Below are 17,817 nucleotides of genomic sequence, written 5' to 3' on the forward strand. Positions count from 1 at the left end.
CTATAAAAAATTCGGGCAGGCTTCCTACGCATACGGAGGATGGTACAGAACGACTGGATTGCACGCAGAATGAAACTTGGGAAAATAATCTACACCAACAAGAACCAACAGTCCCCCATTACCACTGACAACTTCCTCGCGTGGGCTAACTATACTCGAAAATAAGCCCCTCTTGCCCCAAACCCACCAGCTAACCAAACATCACTGGATAAAATAGCCATCACCGAGGAACGCCTTACTGAGGTCATCAACAGTCTTCCCAACAAGTCCACAACTGACCCGGACGGATTCCCTGTTTTCATTATTAAACTATGCAGTGTATATATCATAGACCTCCTGCTTGACGCATTCAACTCCATCCTCGAAACAGGAGTTTACTCCACCATCTGGAACACATTATGTTTCTCCCGTTCCAAAAAAGTCTAACCCAAAATGCCCTAACGACTACAGACCAATTTTCGTAGGATGTACCTTCCTCAAAATCTTGGACAAATACATACTCCCTGCTCTCACCCATCGCGTGTTCGGTCACAAACCTCCATACCTCCATAATGGGCCCCGGGTGCCAAGCGTTATAGTGATCAAGCGATTCTCAGTGATTTCTAGAGCGTTTTTCTTGAAGCTGCAGTTTTTGTTCAGTTAAAAAAGTTTTCTTACGTTTTCATTAAATACTAGTAAACTTAGACTTACGATCAGTAAGTAAGTTTCAGAAAGGCAAATCACCTTTCTTTTTTTCATTTAAACTAATATACTAACTCTTATACCGCTTGGTCACTCTAGCGGCACTGCTCCTGCCTCCCCGTGGCGGGGCCGGTAACCTGGGAGAAGAAATCCACTCTCCCGGGGCTGAAAGGAGCAAAGATGGATAACAATTCGTTTCCACCTTTAGAGCCTCCGAGCTCAAAACTAGCGACTAAACACACCGATGATGACTTCTCCCAACCCAAGAGGTTGAAAACAAATCCTCAAGAGGAGATACCAGCATTTCTCATACTGCACTCTACATCAGACCAGCCTTTGAGTAAATTGTCCCCATTCCTTGTGCAAAAATGCTTAGAGGCTGTCGCAGGTTCACCAAAATCAGTAAGGCGACTCCAGTCTGGGGATCTTCTGGTAGAGACCACGAAATCCCAGCATTCTGCAAAGCTATTAAATCTGACAACTTTCGGCGGACATCCAATAAAAGTCACTCCCCATGCCACCTTAAATTCCTCCAAGGGAGTAATTGCAGAATGGGACTTATTAACCGTATCAGAGGAGGAAATAGTCAAAGAGCTACGAGAACAAAGAGTCATCCAAGCCAGGAGAATCATGACCCGTAAAGATGGTACTCTCATTCCAACAAGGAGCATAATCCTCACTTTTAGCTCTCCCATCTTACCAACATCTGTCAAAGCAGGCTATCTCCATTGCCGTGTCCGACCCTACATCCCAAACCCAATCAGGTGCTATAAGTGCCAAAAATATGGACACTCTCAGACTGCATGTAGAGGTGAGGCAATATGTCCTAACTGCGGATCGAAAGACCACAATCAATCCGATTGCAATGCTACCACTCCTAATTGCCCAAATTGTAAAGGGAATCATCCAGCTTTCTCTAAAATATGCGAACTGTGGAAGCAAGGAAAAAAAATACAGAAATATAAAGTGGAAAACAAAGTCACTTATTCAGAGGCGAGAAGAGAAATAATCAAAATGGAGCCAAAGCGAACGTATGCCACAGCTGCCAAACAGGTGCAATCAGTAAGTATCCAAACGGACGTTACAGTTCCTTCTAATACATCTATCGCGAATTGGGCACGATCCATACTCACTTCTCCCAAACAGTGTCCTTCACAACAAACAACTGAACAAGCCAGCAATACTCCAATCTCCATTCCAGCCGATGCGTCAACAATGAAACCAAAAGCTACAGAAACCCCAATGGTGCATCTACGGATTTCAACGGAAATGGATATTGATCAGGAGAAAAATTCAGATGATGGAATTTTAGAACTCCACGCAACTGATGAGATAGACACAACACGTCCTTTCTTTCCTAAGAAAGACAAAGTAAAAATAGAGAGGTATAAACAAGCTACAACCAAAAAACTGTCAGAAGCAAAAACAACTAACAAGAACGCATAATGGAAAGAATTCTTCAGTGGAATTGTAGAGGCTTTCGTAATGCAAAAGATGACTTGCATGATCTCGTAAACCGCTATGAACCAGCATGTATATCCCTGCAAGAAACCTATTTAAATCCACAAGTGTGTCCTACCATTAAAAATTATACCATGTTCAGAAGAGATAGGAGTATCGACTCGCCAGCTCGTGGAGGCGTGGCAGTTCTTGTTAGAAATAATATTCCATCTAAACCTGTTGCTCTTCAGACTCCTTTTGAGGTAGTGGCAATGCGCGCAGAAATTGGCATGACTATTACAGTAGCATCTATATATATTCCTCCAAATTCCTCAATCTCCTCAGAAAATCTAGAAAATCTAATAGACCAGCTACCACCTCCTTTCTATTTACTCGGAGACTTCAATGCTCATCACTCGCTGTGGGGATCTCCAACAATCGACAAAAGAGGTAAACAAATAGAAAATCTTCTCGATGTGTGCCAACTTACCCTTTTGAATACTGGAGAGCCTACCTATATACATTTTTCAACAGGATCCATGAGTGCAATAGACCTTTCAATCTGCTCTCCCTCCATATGTACTAATACGGAGTGGTCAGTTCTTGAAAATCCACTAAATAGTGATCATCTGCCAATTCTCTGCAAGCTGCAAACACGGGTAAATTCCCCTTTGCCGGGTCGCTCCAAATGGAAATTTCGTAGGGCACACTGGAATGAATATGCTTCAAATGTTCAGTTAGATGATGAAATAATTCAACTTCAACCCATAGATTATGTCACACAGCATATAACTAATCAAATATTACAAGCTGCCAACTCTACAATACCAAAGTCCTTGCCTGGGAAACGCAAACACAATAATTACTGGTGGAATCCGGATTGTACATACGCTAAACAGGAAAAAAATAGGGCTTGGAATTTGTTCCGCAAATTCCCCACAACCAGTAACCTAATTAGTTTTAAAAGAATGAAAGCTAAGTTCCCCCAAATAAGAAGGAAAGCAAAAAGAGAAGCATGGATTAGCTTCTCCTCTAGTATAAACAAGGACACAGATATCAGACTCATCTGGAAGAAAATACGAACAATTGATGGAAAATATGTCCAGTCCCCATCCTCAATATTAAACTGGAAAGGAAAGGAGTTGTCCTCTCCGGCAGAAATTGCAAATGCCTTAGCCGAATCATTTGCCAGTATATCAGGTGTATCCACCTACGACCCAATCTTTCAGAAAATTAAAAAATCATCAGAGCAGCATAAGATCAATTTCTCCACCAGAGTTTCACACCCGTACAACCAGCCATTTACATTAACAGAACTTTTAGGGGCGCTCAATAAAACTTCCAGTAGTGCTGCTGGTCCAGATGGGATCTACTACATAATGATAAGCCAACTAAACAACAGAACAAAAAGGGTATTGTTAAAATATTACAATCGAATATTTCTAGAAAATATTTACCCAAACTCATGGCGTCACTCAATTATACTAGCCTTTCCAAAGCCAGGAAAGGATCGCAGCTTTCCACATAATTACAGGCCGATTTCACTGACCAGCTGCTTAGGCAAAGTCTTGGAAAAAATGGTTCACAGGCGGCTAACGTGGTTCCTGGAAACTAACAACTTGCAAAATAACAATCAGTACGGGTTTCGAAAGAACCGGTCCACGTTAGATGTAATGATAAAAGCAGAAGCAAACATCCGAAATGCCTTCATAAGGGGACAACATCTGGTCATGATCAATCTTGATATTGAGAAAGCCTTTGATAACACCTGGCGATACGGTGTACTTCAAGATCTTCATTCTTTTGGCTTGAGAGGTCATTTACCCCACTTTATACAAAACTTCCTATGCCACAGAACATTTCAGGTTAGATACATGAACAATTTATCTAAATCATTTGAACAAGAGGAGGGTGTTCCTCAGGGGTCCATTCTTAGTCCGACGTTATTTTCAATAAGAATTACAAACATGACACAGGATGTACCTAATACAGTAGAATCGTATATGTTCGCTGATGACCTCGTTGTTTCTTGTCAATCCCAATCCATGAACACCATTGAAAGACAACTCCAAATTTCCATCGCTAAAATTGAATCATGGGCATTGCGGAATGGCTATTCCCTATCAGAAAAGAAATCTAGTGCAATTCATTTTTGTAAAAAACGCAAACTTCACCCAGATCCAGAAATATTTTTAAAAAACAACCTGATTCCTGTCACTAACAGTTTCCGACTGTTGGGGTTATACTTAGATAACAAACTTAATTTTGCTTCCCATATTGCTTTCCTTCGAACTACATGTCTAAAAAAACTGAACATCCTGAGAGCAGTCTCTGCTAAGTCCTGGGGTGCTGACAGAAGCTCTCTCCTTCATCTGTATAGAGCTTTAATAAGATCACGATTAGACTATGGATCACCTGTCTATGACTCCGCTAGGAAAAGTTCACTATTACGTCTGAACACCATACAGCATAGTGCTCTCAGGATAGCTATGGGAGCCTTCAGAACATCTCCGGTCCACAGCCTGTATATTGAGGCAAATGAACCCCCTTTGCATCTCAGGAGAAAATCCTTATTGTGTAAGTATGCAGCAAAAATTAAAAGCATGCCATTCCACCCTAGCTGGCAGTACCTGTTTGATCCTCAATATGCTGAATTATATCACAATAAGCCTAATGAAAACCGCCCTGCAGGGATTCGACTGCAAGAACTCACGATCAGTTGGGATCTTAATTTTTACAACATATTCCAAGACCTTGCTACTCCTGAAACTCCCTGGACTGAATTCTCACCTCTCTGCGACAATTTCTTTTCAAGATGGGGAAAATCCTCTCTGGCAAATATAAACTATCAACAGCTCCATAAAACTCATTTGTTGGAAAATTCAGATAAAGTACCTATCTATACTGATGGCTCCAAAACAGATGCAGCCGTTGGTGCTGCAGCAGTTTCTTCTACCTTTTCACATGCTGTGTCTCTTCCTACGGAATGTACTATCTATACTGCAGAATTATTTGCTATTAAACTAGCTCTAGATAGAATACACAACAACTGTATAAAGCAATCCCTGATATACACAGACTCCTTAAGCGCAATCACTGCCATTCAAATTACCATGTCGCCCTCACATCCGATTCTTAAAGAGATACGGTCCAAGTTATTTTACTGTCGAAAAGCCAACCAGAAGGTTACCTTCTGCTGGATACCTGGTCATGCAGGCATTCCAGGTAATGAACAAGCGGACGCCGCCGCTAAACACCCTGACTCAAGCAATTCCAGGCAACAAACAGTGCCCTACACCGACTACAAATCCATCATTGAAACATCATGTAGGAAGCAATGGTCTGACCTCTGGAAAGCTCAAATAAATAATAAACTGCTGCAGATAAAAAAAGAGCCAAAACTGTGGACATCTAGTATTAGAAAAAGCAGGCGACAAGAAGTAATTCTAGCAAGGCTCCGCATTGGACATTCACATCCAACTCATCTGTATTTGCTTATGGGAGAGAACCCTCCTCAGTGTTTGTTGTGCCAGTCTCAGTTGACAATATATCATATTCTCATTGAATGTCCCCAACTTTCAACTACCAGAAAATCAACCTTTACATCCCTATCCCATTTGAAGGAACCGATTACCTTATTGCAGATTCTTGGCAATGATGCAAATTTGGAGGAACTGTTTACTTATTTGAAACAGATAAATCTTTATAATAGCCTATGATCACAATAACATGAGAAATTAGTGATAAGCAAATATCGAACAGGCACAATATGGCCCAAGAGGCCCTTGTGCCAGAAAACCCAAATACAACAACAACAACAACCTCCATAATGTACTACCTGGACGATCCATGATCACCAACCTCATGGACACACTGTTAAGAATTGAAGGTACCTTAAGCAACAAAGAGAAACTGGATATTGTGTTCCTAAACATTAAGGCGGCCTTTGACAATCTGTCCATCCACGCATTATGTGCCATACTGTGCAACTACTTCAAAATCTCTGGCCACATTCTAGATCTCCTTAGGAAACTCCTTCAGTCCAGGACCCTATGCATCAGAAATCAGATCATAATCACCGCATTCTCGGCTTCAGAGGGCTCCCTCAAGGGGCGTTCTCTCTGCCGCCCTCTTCGCCGCACCTTTAGAACCCTTTCTAGCAAATCAAGCTAATTTTACCACCTTACGCAGATGATATTAAGTTCTTCATCATCACAAAATGCCCCCAATCTCTCCGGTCTATCACTGTGAGCTCCAACCGACAGCTACATGAACTGGAAAATTACCTTCATGCGATTGGACTCTCCATTAACAAAGAGAAAACCTCACAACTCTCTATCACCAAGAAGAAAAATACCAATGATGAGAACATCGTTGTAGGGAACTCCCAAGTTAAAAAAGTCACCCAACATAAGGATTTGGGTGTCACCTGGGACAAAGATCTCACCTTCTTGCCTCACTTTAATGCCACTCGAAAGAAAACATATTCGGCTTTATGGGCAGTGAAACCCATGGTTACGGAAGTTGGAGATCTCCAACTTCCGTAACCCGCACCTTATCATCAAATACATTCTTCGATGCATAATCTCAATTCCTTTATATGCCTTGACTATATGGTTCTCAGCACCCTCATCATACCAAGCCAGTTTCCTTTCCCTGGAATACTGGATTTTGAAATAGCTAAATAGGGTTGCCAGGCTAACACCTACAATCTCAAAATCTGTTCTGGTCACAAATCTTAATATGCTTCCTTGGAGGCATCACATCATCTCTAGGAACCTTCTTACCTTCTCTCAGTTTCTATCCGGAAAACTGAGCTCACCTGATGTATGGGATATCATCGCCAGACCGTCAGATAGGAAAAGATGCCAGACCAACACATCCCCATACAGATCGAAGCTGCCTAGCATGTCCTCCCTGGACAACATGTTTCCACATAACTCCTTCCAAATATTGAACGGATTAGCCATAGACGTTGAGAAGCTCTGCAAGGACAAAACCTACGGATCTTCCCTTCTTGCAGACATGTATGCCCTCAGCATGCTCTAGGTGGACTCGCTGAGATGCCACGCTATCCACGCTCTGTTGTATCTGTATGTACTTTTACATGTTGTATCTGTATGTTTATGTATCTTCACCAGAAGCTATTTAAGGCCATGTATTATATCTGGGCTCTGTACACAATGCATTTGTCTGTCATTTATATTTAATCTCTGTATGTAACTCGTGTCCTCTAGCTGCATAACTGTAAAGGGACATTTCTTCGGAAATAAATTGATATTAATAATAATAATTGAAGGGGAATAACATCAGATGTCTGGTAGACAAAATTTTTATTTAAAACTTGTTAAAACATTTAATTTGTATAAGTTTTAAATCTTATTTAAATAATTTTTTAAATTTTAGTTCAGCAATTTGTGAAATTAATTTCAACAATATTTTTCAGATTTAATCCTTAACTATTCGGAAGTATTTCTGCTAAATTAAATTCTTTCCAGTTACTTCGTGGAAGCTACACTCACAGGGCTAAAAAGAGCAAAACATGAGTAGTAAAGTCACTACTTTCCAAGGGACTTCAGAGAAAATCCCAATAAATTGAACTGCTGAAGAACCAGAAAATACTGCTAAAAGGCAAAGGACAGACAGTTCAAAACCATCATCAACACCCTTATTCCTAATTATTCACTCCACTGGAGAGGAGAGACATTAGGAAAAAAAAATCCCACTTTTTATCCAAAAAGTCTTGGAAAGACTAGCCGGAACACTAAAAACGGTTAGGCGACTCCGATCTGGGGATTTGTTAGTTGAAACGTCCAGTACCAGACATTCAGAAAAGTTACTGAATGTATTGAACTTTGGAGGTATACCAGTAATGGTCACCCCCATAATACCTTAAACTCTTCACGGGGAGTAATCTCCGAATGGGATCTCTTACACATTACTGAAGAGAAAATCAGCAACGAACTCCAAAATCAAGGAGTGACGAATGTAAGACGGATTTCTATTCGCAGAAATGGAAATACAATACCTACCAAAACTTTATCAAAACAATACCTACCAATAATGACCTTTAACACACCAAAAATCCCACCCACTGCAAAAGCAGGATATTTGAACTTCCAAGTAAAAGTATATGTCCCAAATCCCCTGCGCTGTTTCAAATGTCAAAAATTTGGACACTCACAGACAGCATGTAGAAATACACCGACATGTGCTAAACGTGGATCCAAAGAGCATCAGGTTGATGACTGCCCAGGTCCAACCCCAAAGTGTCCAAATTGTAAAGGAGGAACATCCTGCCTACTCCAGAACATGTGAAAGATGGAAAAAAGAAAAGGAAATACATAAATACAAAACGGACCATAATATTACATACCAAGAAGCAAGAAAAACGGTCCAGCCAATTATAACCAATAGACCAATGTACGCACAAGTAACAACTAAATTGAAATCAGTGGAATGTCAAACTGACATCTCAGTTCCTCCAAATGAATCTTTTCCTCCACAAGTGAAACACTTACTCCAAGCAAAGCAACAAGATAAACATGAGAAAACAGTAAATACACCGATCTCAATCCCCTCAGATTCTCCAATCTTGCAACAATATAAGAGTAATGAAGGACCACGAAATCATGAACCTATCTCAGAATTTATGGAATTTCAGAAAACAAGAAAAATAGACGACGAAGTGTTGGAAATCCATGCTGAAGAGAATTAGAAGAAGGTATGGATACCGGAAAACCGTTATTTCTCAAAAGAGATAGAGTAAGGAAAGAAAGACAAAAGACAACCATCCAAGGAAAAAAGCTCGAGGGGCTGAGAAAATATAAATAATGGATAAAATTATTCAGTGGAACTGCCGAGGATTACGTACTAATTTTGACGACGTACAGTATGTGATCACCCAGTACAAACCAATGTGTATCTGTCTCCGGGAAACTTACCTTAAACAACAAGATAACCTGAATATCAGGAACTATTCAATGTACAGAAGAGACCGAATAACTCAAGGTATAACACATGGAGGAGTTGCTATATTATTAAATGACAGAATACCAATACAACAGGTGGATATAAATAGCCCATTAGAGGCGGTAGCAATTCGTACAATAGCAAGGTCCCTATTAACCATATGTTCATTATATATTCCACCAGTAGAAGAGGTCTCTTATGAAGACCTAGACGCATTACTACAACAACTACCACCCCTTATCTGTCTGATGGGAGATATGAATGGACATAACCCTTTGTGGGGATGCTCCGACTACAACAGAAGAGGACGCATCATTGAACAACTGCTAGATAATCACAACCTCCTACTTCTTAACAGGGGTAACCCCACTTACTTCCGCTTTTCAACTCGGTCCACTAAAGCTATAGACCTTACCGTATGTACTCCTACACTTTACACAGCATTTAATTGGGAGGTTTTTGAGGATCCTCCTGGGAGTGATCATTACCCAGTAATTCCACAATGGTCAGTGAATATCCATATCATACCAGCAGGACTCCTCGCTGGAAAATAGAAAAAGCTAATTGGGAAGCATTCAGGAGGAAAGCAGTTTTCAACACCAATATCATTGAGCAGGAAATACTAGTTGTTGCACTAGCACATTTCACAGAAACCATACAAAACGCAGGCAAGCTAACAATCCCGAAGACTTCATCACGTTTCTCAAACCATCCGAAAACATGGTGGAACAATGATTGCACTGAAATAAGAAAACAACAGAATAGGGCATGGAACCGTTTTCGAAAGTACCCCACCACAGAAAATCTAATTCAGTACAAAAGAATGGGAGCCATAGCGCGGTTTACTAGGAAGCAAAGACGAAGAGCAACATGGATCAAATTCACATCTACAATAAACAAAACAACAAATGCACATATAGTCTATAATAAAATAAGAAAAATGACAAGTAAATATAGAAATAGGCCATCAGCAATACTGGTCTGGAATGGAATTAGTTTGACTGAACCTACCGTTATTGCAAACACATTAGGTGAGACCTTCGCAAAAGTATTAGCGAAAGCTTCATACCATCCGGAATTTCTGATCCAAAAAGAAAAAGCAGAAGAGCATAAGATCAAATTTAAATCAAAAAGTAATGAACCCTACACTCAGCCATTCACAATAAACGAACTGCACGAAGTATTGTCCACAGCCAGGCCAAGCGCAGTAGGCCCACACGACATACATTACGACATGATCAAGCACCTTAACAACACTGAATTAGAATATTTATTGAAATTGTATAACAGAATATTTCAAGGAAATGTATTTCCAAACACATGGCGCCATGCAATAGTACTAGCTCTCCCTAAATCTGACAAATTCAGGCAACTATCCAGCAATAGCCCTCACCAGTTGTGTAGAAAAAATAATAGAAAAAATTATAAATAAGAGATTGATATAGAAATTAAAGGAATATACCATATACACAAACACGCAATGTGGTTTTAGACATCATAGGTCTATTCCAGACCACCTAGTCAGGATAGAAGCCAACATCAGAATTGCATTTATCAGATCGCAACATATGGTTACAGTATTTTTTGACATTGAAAAAGCTTACGCTACCACTTGGAGATATGAGATCCTGCGAGATATGCATCATGCTGGACTCAGAGGCAATCTCCCTATGTTTATCCAGAACTTCCTTATGAACAGAACCTTCTAAATCAAAGTACAAACTTCTTTCTCTAAAATCTACCAACAAGAAGAAGGCGTTCCACAGGGCTCAGTCTTCAGTGCCACTTTGTTTTCCATAAAGATTAATTCGATCACAAATCAATTCCCTCCTTCGGTTTCACATGCACTTTATGCGCAATCAACAATATAAATAAGTGGGCACTAGATAACGGTTTCAGACTGTCAATGAAAAAAACAACATGTGTATATTTTTGTCGCAAATCTCCATGAAATCTCCATCCTGATCCTGAACTGAAATTATAAGGCAAGAATATACCAACGCAGCCGAAGGCAAAATTTCTCGGACTAATCTTAGATAAGAAACTCACATTCGTGGAGTATATCCGGGAGCTACGTAAATGCTGTACAAAGCACTTGAACATACTTAAAATCCTTTCATCAACAGCATGGGGGAGCAGACAGATATTCCTTACGAAACCTATACAAAGCACTAATTAGATCAGAGTTGGACTATGGAGCCCCAGTGTACGATCAGCACGGAAAACAGCTCTGAAATGGCTGGATCCAGTTCATCACAACGTACTGCGTACAGCTACTGGCGCCTATCGTACCTCTCCCATATATAGTCTCTATGTTGAAGCCAACGAACCACCTTTAACTCTTAGGCGACAGCAACTCGGGTTGAATTATGCATTTAAAATAAAATCTATGCATGGACACCCTACTTGGGAGACCCTCTTTGATCCACGTTGCAGAAATGTATTCCAGAATCGCCAACAAGCAAACCGACCCCTGGGAATTAGAATGCAAGACATTTTAGCAGTACGTAACCTTATTATAGACAGAGTAGCACACATGCCAGTTTACACCTCTCCACCATGGGATTCGCATATCCCAATATGTGATCTCTCCTTACAGAAATGGAATAAAAATGTAACACCTGCAACAATCTTTCAACAGTTACATGCAGCGGACAGAATTCAATTTCCTGACTATATTCCGATATACACATATGGTTTGAAAACAGACACTTTAGTGGGAGCAGCAGCTGAATTCCCAGATATAACTTTAACGCAACAGCTACCGAAAGAGTGCAGTGTATACACAGCAGAATTATACGCAATAAAAATAGCCTTAACTCATGTACAAGATAAGCATTACACGAGAAGTGTAATATATACAGATTCCTTGAGTTCCTTACAAGCCATGCAAAACATAGGTACACCCAAACACCCAATCCTTTGGCACGTACGGCAAATACTAATTGACTGCGCCAGAAATGAACAGGATGCACTTTTCTGATGGATCCCAGGACATACAGGGATTGCTGGAAACGAAGCAGCAGACAAGTCAGCAAAAGAAGCCATACTACAGATCGGAAAAGTTATATCAGTGTCGTATTCCGATTAAAAGCCTGCGATATAAGCGTACTTGCCAGTTGCAATGGCAAGAAACTTGGAATCAGCAAACTGCAAACAAATTAAACCAAATAAAGCCGAATATTTAAAACTGGATTTCTAGCACTCGAAGGTCGAGAAAAGAAGAAACAGCACTGATAAGGTTAAGAATCGGGCATACCATATTACGCACTCATTTTTGTTATGAGCAGAGGAAACACCACGATGCCAGACTTGTGACACGACACTATCCAATCAGTTGAACACATATTAATAGACTGTCCTACATTTTCAAATGAACGCAAACAAGCCTTCAAAGATATTTATAGGACACATGACACAATTACTCTAACAGACCTCTTTTAAAATAGAGATGACTTCACACCTGTTTTTAACTTCCTTAAAGCTATTAATTTATACCACCTCCTTTAAGGAAGTGAATATAAGCAACAGACTATGAATCAGGTTAAAAGGAACAACTGAAATCCAAAGTAAACACATCACACCATATGAATTGGTACATTATGACCCGCGTTGTCCATGTGCCACTAAACCTCGATACAAACAAACAAACCGGTTACTTCGGAGAGCTGAAATTTAACTCCACTAGTGGATAAAGCGGATACAGTTTAAATTCCATAATACATTGTAAATTTAAATTTTGTAATCTTTCTTAAGTTCAAATTTTACAAAATATAACGCTTGTTACAAGATCCGCTTTCAATACAAAGTCGAAGGACACCATAAAATGCTTGCTGGCATTTTCTGTGTGAGCGTTGAGTTCGTCGCTTATATAAGGTCAGTCTAATAAGTTCAGCTGACGATTCTTTCCTTTGCACCCAATGTATTTGTAGAACAGTTTCAACTGCATCTTGACAATCTGTTATAGGCTTATTATCTCTGGATCTTCTATTGCATTTAAACTATTCTAAATCATCTTCTATTGGAACGAGCAGCATAAATTGTAACGAGCGTTGAAAGCGAGGTGCTGGGGATTTCAAAGACTGCTGGAAATCATCAGGAAACAAGTAAATACATGGACTGTGGTAGGATAGCTAAGAGTAAGAACAGGTGAATGTATACTTGCATGTACACCTAAGCTAGGAGCATAATAAATATATTTGATGAATTTGAAGTACTGGTCAAACCCAGTAAAACCGAATTGGTACACCTTTCCAACAAATCGTTCATTTATAGTGAGAGAATAATGACGTTTAAGACAAAATTCTTTTTCTTAGCATGTAAAGAAATAAAAATAGCCATTATTCCTTCTAGTATTGGAGACACGGTGCTATCATTCTTTGCATCTATGAAGTAAAAATTTTATTTCAAGTCCATTTTAAAGGTAGTTGTGGTACTCGCGTTATGCACTTGTATCCTTACAGATGGCTTTCGGAAATACTTTTATGGTTAGCAACAATAACAAACAATTAAAAATTATTAATTAATTTCCTTGTGGTCTTCAGTCAACATTTATTTCTTTCGGGAAAATCAGAACATCCACAATTGAAGTAACTCAATTGTCTGTGCTTGCCGGTGCAAAAGGTGTGTGCTGGATTCTCGTCGAAACTTTTGTCGGCATTTTGTTTACTCTGCGGTCGATATAGTCGCTCTCGAATCACTTTTTTTTCTCTCGATTTAGTGCAAGAATGGAAGAAAGATTTAAGTGACTTTGAACGTCGTGGCATGGCAGACTCGCGGATCTGAGTATCTCGGAAATTGCAACCCAACGTTTATTTTCACTAACGACTGTATCTCGGGTATATTGAGATTGGTCCAATAACCGAATAATACTTCTAGCCAACGGTTTCTTGCGGTCTGAAACAGCTCGTTGATGCGAGAGGCCAACGGAACCCGACAAGGCTTGTGCTCAAATTGATGGTGTCCACGTTATTGTCGAAGAGGTTTGTACAAAAAAGTAAAATACATTTTTTAAGAATTTCATTTTGGATGGACAGTACGGGAAACACAGGGACTTCGAACTTTTCAAGCATCGTATATCCCGCTTAAAAATTCACATTGGGTCACCGCGTGGGCACTTGTCGTTACTGTGTCTAACACTGCTTCGACTAGACTTTTTAGCGCACATTTTTGCGGCAATTATCGGAATTCGACTTTTTTCGTGTATGGTACACATCATATATTATTCTATAAAGTGTTTTAAATTTCTAATGTTCAGCATAATTAATTGCTTACTTTTTGTGCTTACAGCGATGCAGCAGGAACAGCCCCTCAGTCGGGGATCTTCACGATATTAATATCCTACGCTGCTTTCATTGGTAAGTAACTTAGTAGTCAACAGACTTTTTATGCATGATTTTATCAGAAGCTGACTTCAGATTCTGATAATGTCTCACAAGTAACGAGTTAAGGAAAACTGTGGATAATAGTATTGATCTGGACAAAGTTACTTTTCTTTTGTTCTATGAATTCTTTTAAGTTAAATTGAGATAAATTATATTTACTATTCTAAATCAAAATCATAGTATTGTGGAAAAAAAAATGAATTAGAAAAGGTCTTTCTTTAATTGAAGTAATATCGTTCATTCTCACAATTAATGATAAGAATAAAGGAAAGGTTCGGTGCAGCTATGTAATAACACCAACAGCAGAAGGTTGAAACGGACAAACAACTTTTGGTTGCTCTTAAGTCCGAAAATATGCTTATGCGAAAGTGTAGGATGGAAAGCCCATACCCCGAGGTTACCACCCAAAACGAGTAGTTAGGCCTACTCTTTCATGAAATCGAACGATCCTTCAGTAACGGCATCGCCTATTCGTAAGATGCGATACAAAGAAGGAGCCAGATATGTAGAGATAGTTATTTAATTAATTTATTTATTGTATTAAGCGGTTCCTGCCAAAATTTAACAACGCCGCTGTTCAATCTACAGATAACTTAGATAAATACAATCTATTCCCTCCCTGTTTTGCTCAATTGCAGGGCGAGAAACACTAAAAGGACAAATACACACGCACGCACACACAACACGAAGTTGTTTGTCCGTTTCAACCTTCTGCTGTTGGTGTTATTCCATAGCTGCACCGAACCTTGCCTTTATTCAAATCAGTAATTGTGAGAACGAACGATATTACTTTAATTAAAGAAAGACCTTTTACAATTCATATTATTTTTCCCCAGTACCATGATTTTGATTTATAATAGTAAACATAATTTATCGCTCGCACACACACACACACACACACACACACACACACACACACACACACACACACACACACACACACACACACACACACACACACACACACACACACACACACACACACACACACACACACACACAACAGTTCAAAGCCCAGCTTAAGGTGTCCAAGTCCGGGTTAATGTGCCTAAGTCCACGTTATGAATAACTGTCAGCCCATTTCAAAGTCCACAGCATCAATCAGTTACGATGGTTGCAGCAAACCATACCAAAAACACAAATTAATAACGGTGAATAAGGGAATCCTCACGACATCAAGTTATTCAAGAATCTACATTCCAGAGACTGCAGGAAACAGGTACTCCGCTGAGAAAAAACAGCATCACAAGTAGCTGCCGAGGAGAGACCTGCTAGCATAAGGAGCTGGAGCTCTGTAGTATCACGAACCAGCAAAGGAGCTGGCGGTGACAATCACAATAATGTTAACAACACCATGAACTGCCAGAGCATATCAAGAGGAATCCGAAGACGTCGATTACGTACATGTGGAAGTGGAAACGTACACCAAACCAGATTCCCGTCCATTGGGTATTTGCGTCCAAGAGCTACTCAGATTTCCGAACCTCACGGTAGACAAGATTGCACTATCATCAACGCATCATCTTCCGCCCTGGCATGCTCAAATACCAGTATCATCCGACTTCACCTTTAAGAAGTGTATGAAGTCTGATGCCCCATCTTCCGTCTATCTTCGGCTCTATAAAGAAAACCGACCCGAACATTCTGACTTCTTGCCAGTGTACACCGACGGCTCGGGGTCAGAATCGTGTGTGGGATCTGCTACTGTCTTTTTAGAACATAATCAATCTGATCAGATTGCCTCTGAATGCACCAGATGCTGCATTTTGTAGAACTGAAGCCTTTCTTGGTAAGGGGACCCCTTTCTTCCCCTCATCAATCTCGTTGGCCTTTTCTGCACTTGTTCCAGCAACTCTACATCCTTCCTAAAACGAGGCTTCCAGAACTGTGTGTAGTACCCAAGGTATGGCCTTACCATTGCCTTATACAATGGGACAATTATCTCCTCATCCCTACTAGCAAAGTTCGTGTATATTATCGATGAAACCCACGTACTACACTAAGAGTAATTTTCCATTACTCTTAGTGTAGTACTCCACAGTTGACACGTTACTTTGTTATTACTCTGGGATATGCAGTACATTCCATTTGTCAATGTTAAACTTCAGTCACCATTTCTCAGCCCATCTGCCAAACTCTTCTAGATCTTGTTGAAGTAGCATACCGTCATTCCTCCAGCCGACTTTTGTATCTTCTTCAAACTTAGATATTAAACCTGATATGCCTTCATCAGTATCATTGACAAATATAGGAAAAAAAACAATGGGCCCAACACCAAACCTTGGCGACTCCACTAATAATGTTAGTCCACGAAGAGCACTGTCCCTTGATTGTCACTCTCTGTCTTCTCCCACTCAACCACCCCCTTATATAACAGAAACTTGCCCTCAATGCTCCAATCTGTAAAGCATTCTTTTATGTGCAATAGTATCAAAAGTTTTCCTATAATCTAACTACATGATATAAAAATAATTTTTTGCCTCCAGTTCCTTCGTGACACATCGTAGTATCCACTCTGGTCAGACAAGATTTCCCCTTAACAAACTCGTGCTGTGTCTGAACTATAACTGCAGTCTTGTCTAGATGATCCTGCATTACTTCTTTTACCAGTGACTCAATTATTTTCCCTGGAAGAGAATTTGAATAAACAGGTCTCTAATTACTCGTGTCACCCTTTGATCCCTGTTTGTGAATTCTGCATACATTCGTACGTCTCCAGTCTGCAGGGTTCTCCTCTGAATGCAAGAATGCACTCATAATTATGAATAAGGGTTTGTTTACGGCTTTCGCAGTTTCCCTTAATATAACTGTATAGATCTCATCCATTCCAGGTGTCTGTGTTATGTTTAACTTCAGCAGTTTATCTTACATTTTCCTTTCACTTATTATAAAATCGTTAAGTTCTGTTAGAGTTTGATGAATTTCTGAAATTCCCTTCCTTAAAGAATTCCTAATTCCTCATGTGTGAATGTAGATGCAAAATACTCATTCAGTTTTTCAACAACTTAAGCATGATCATCAAAAATAGAACCATCGATATCAAGTGGATCAATTTGATTCATCCCCTTCCGTCTAGTGTTTACATAAATAAAGAAGTCTTTGCTGTTTTTCTTTGCATCCTTCGTCAAAGATTTCTCGTAATCTGCCTTTGCTTGCCAAACCTCCTTTGTGACTTGATTACAGACTAGTTTTTATCTACCATTTTCTTCTGTGTCGCCTGATAATTGATATGCACCCCTGCATTTTTCTTCTCTGCCACGAGTCTCATCAGTTCATGTGACATCCAGTTAGGACTATACCTTGAAGAGTATTTCTTAGTTGGTACGAAAAGCCTAGTAGC

General features: G+C 39.8%; 1 protein-coding gene across 1 annotated transcript in view; it reads left to right on the plus strand.

Annotated features, from left to right (window-relative positions):
- LOC150077392 (DNA damage-regulated autophagy modulator protein 1-like) overlaps window positions 1-17,817 on the plus strand; it is a 58,929-nt gene that overhangs the window by 12,054 nt on the left and 29,058 nt on the right. Inside the window, exon 3 of the mRNA XM_090386068.1 lies at window positions 14,383-14,450. Coding sequence (XP_090242194.1) covers window positions 14,383-14,450 — 68 coding nt within the window. The remainder of the gene's footprint in view (window positions 1-14,382; window positions 14,451-17,817) is intronic.

This window comes from Mastigoproctus giganteus, chromosome 12 (assembly GCF_048544385.1).
Source record: "Mastigoproctus giganteus isolate SK-2022 chromosome 12, ASM4854438v1, whole genome shotgun sequence".
Taxonomy (NCBI): Eukaryota; Metazoa; Arthropoda; class Arachnida; order Uropygi; family Thelyphonidae; genus Mastigoproctus; species Mastigoproctus giganteus.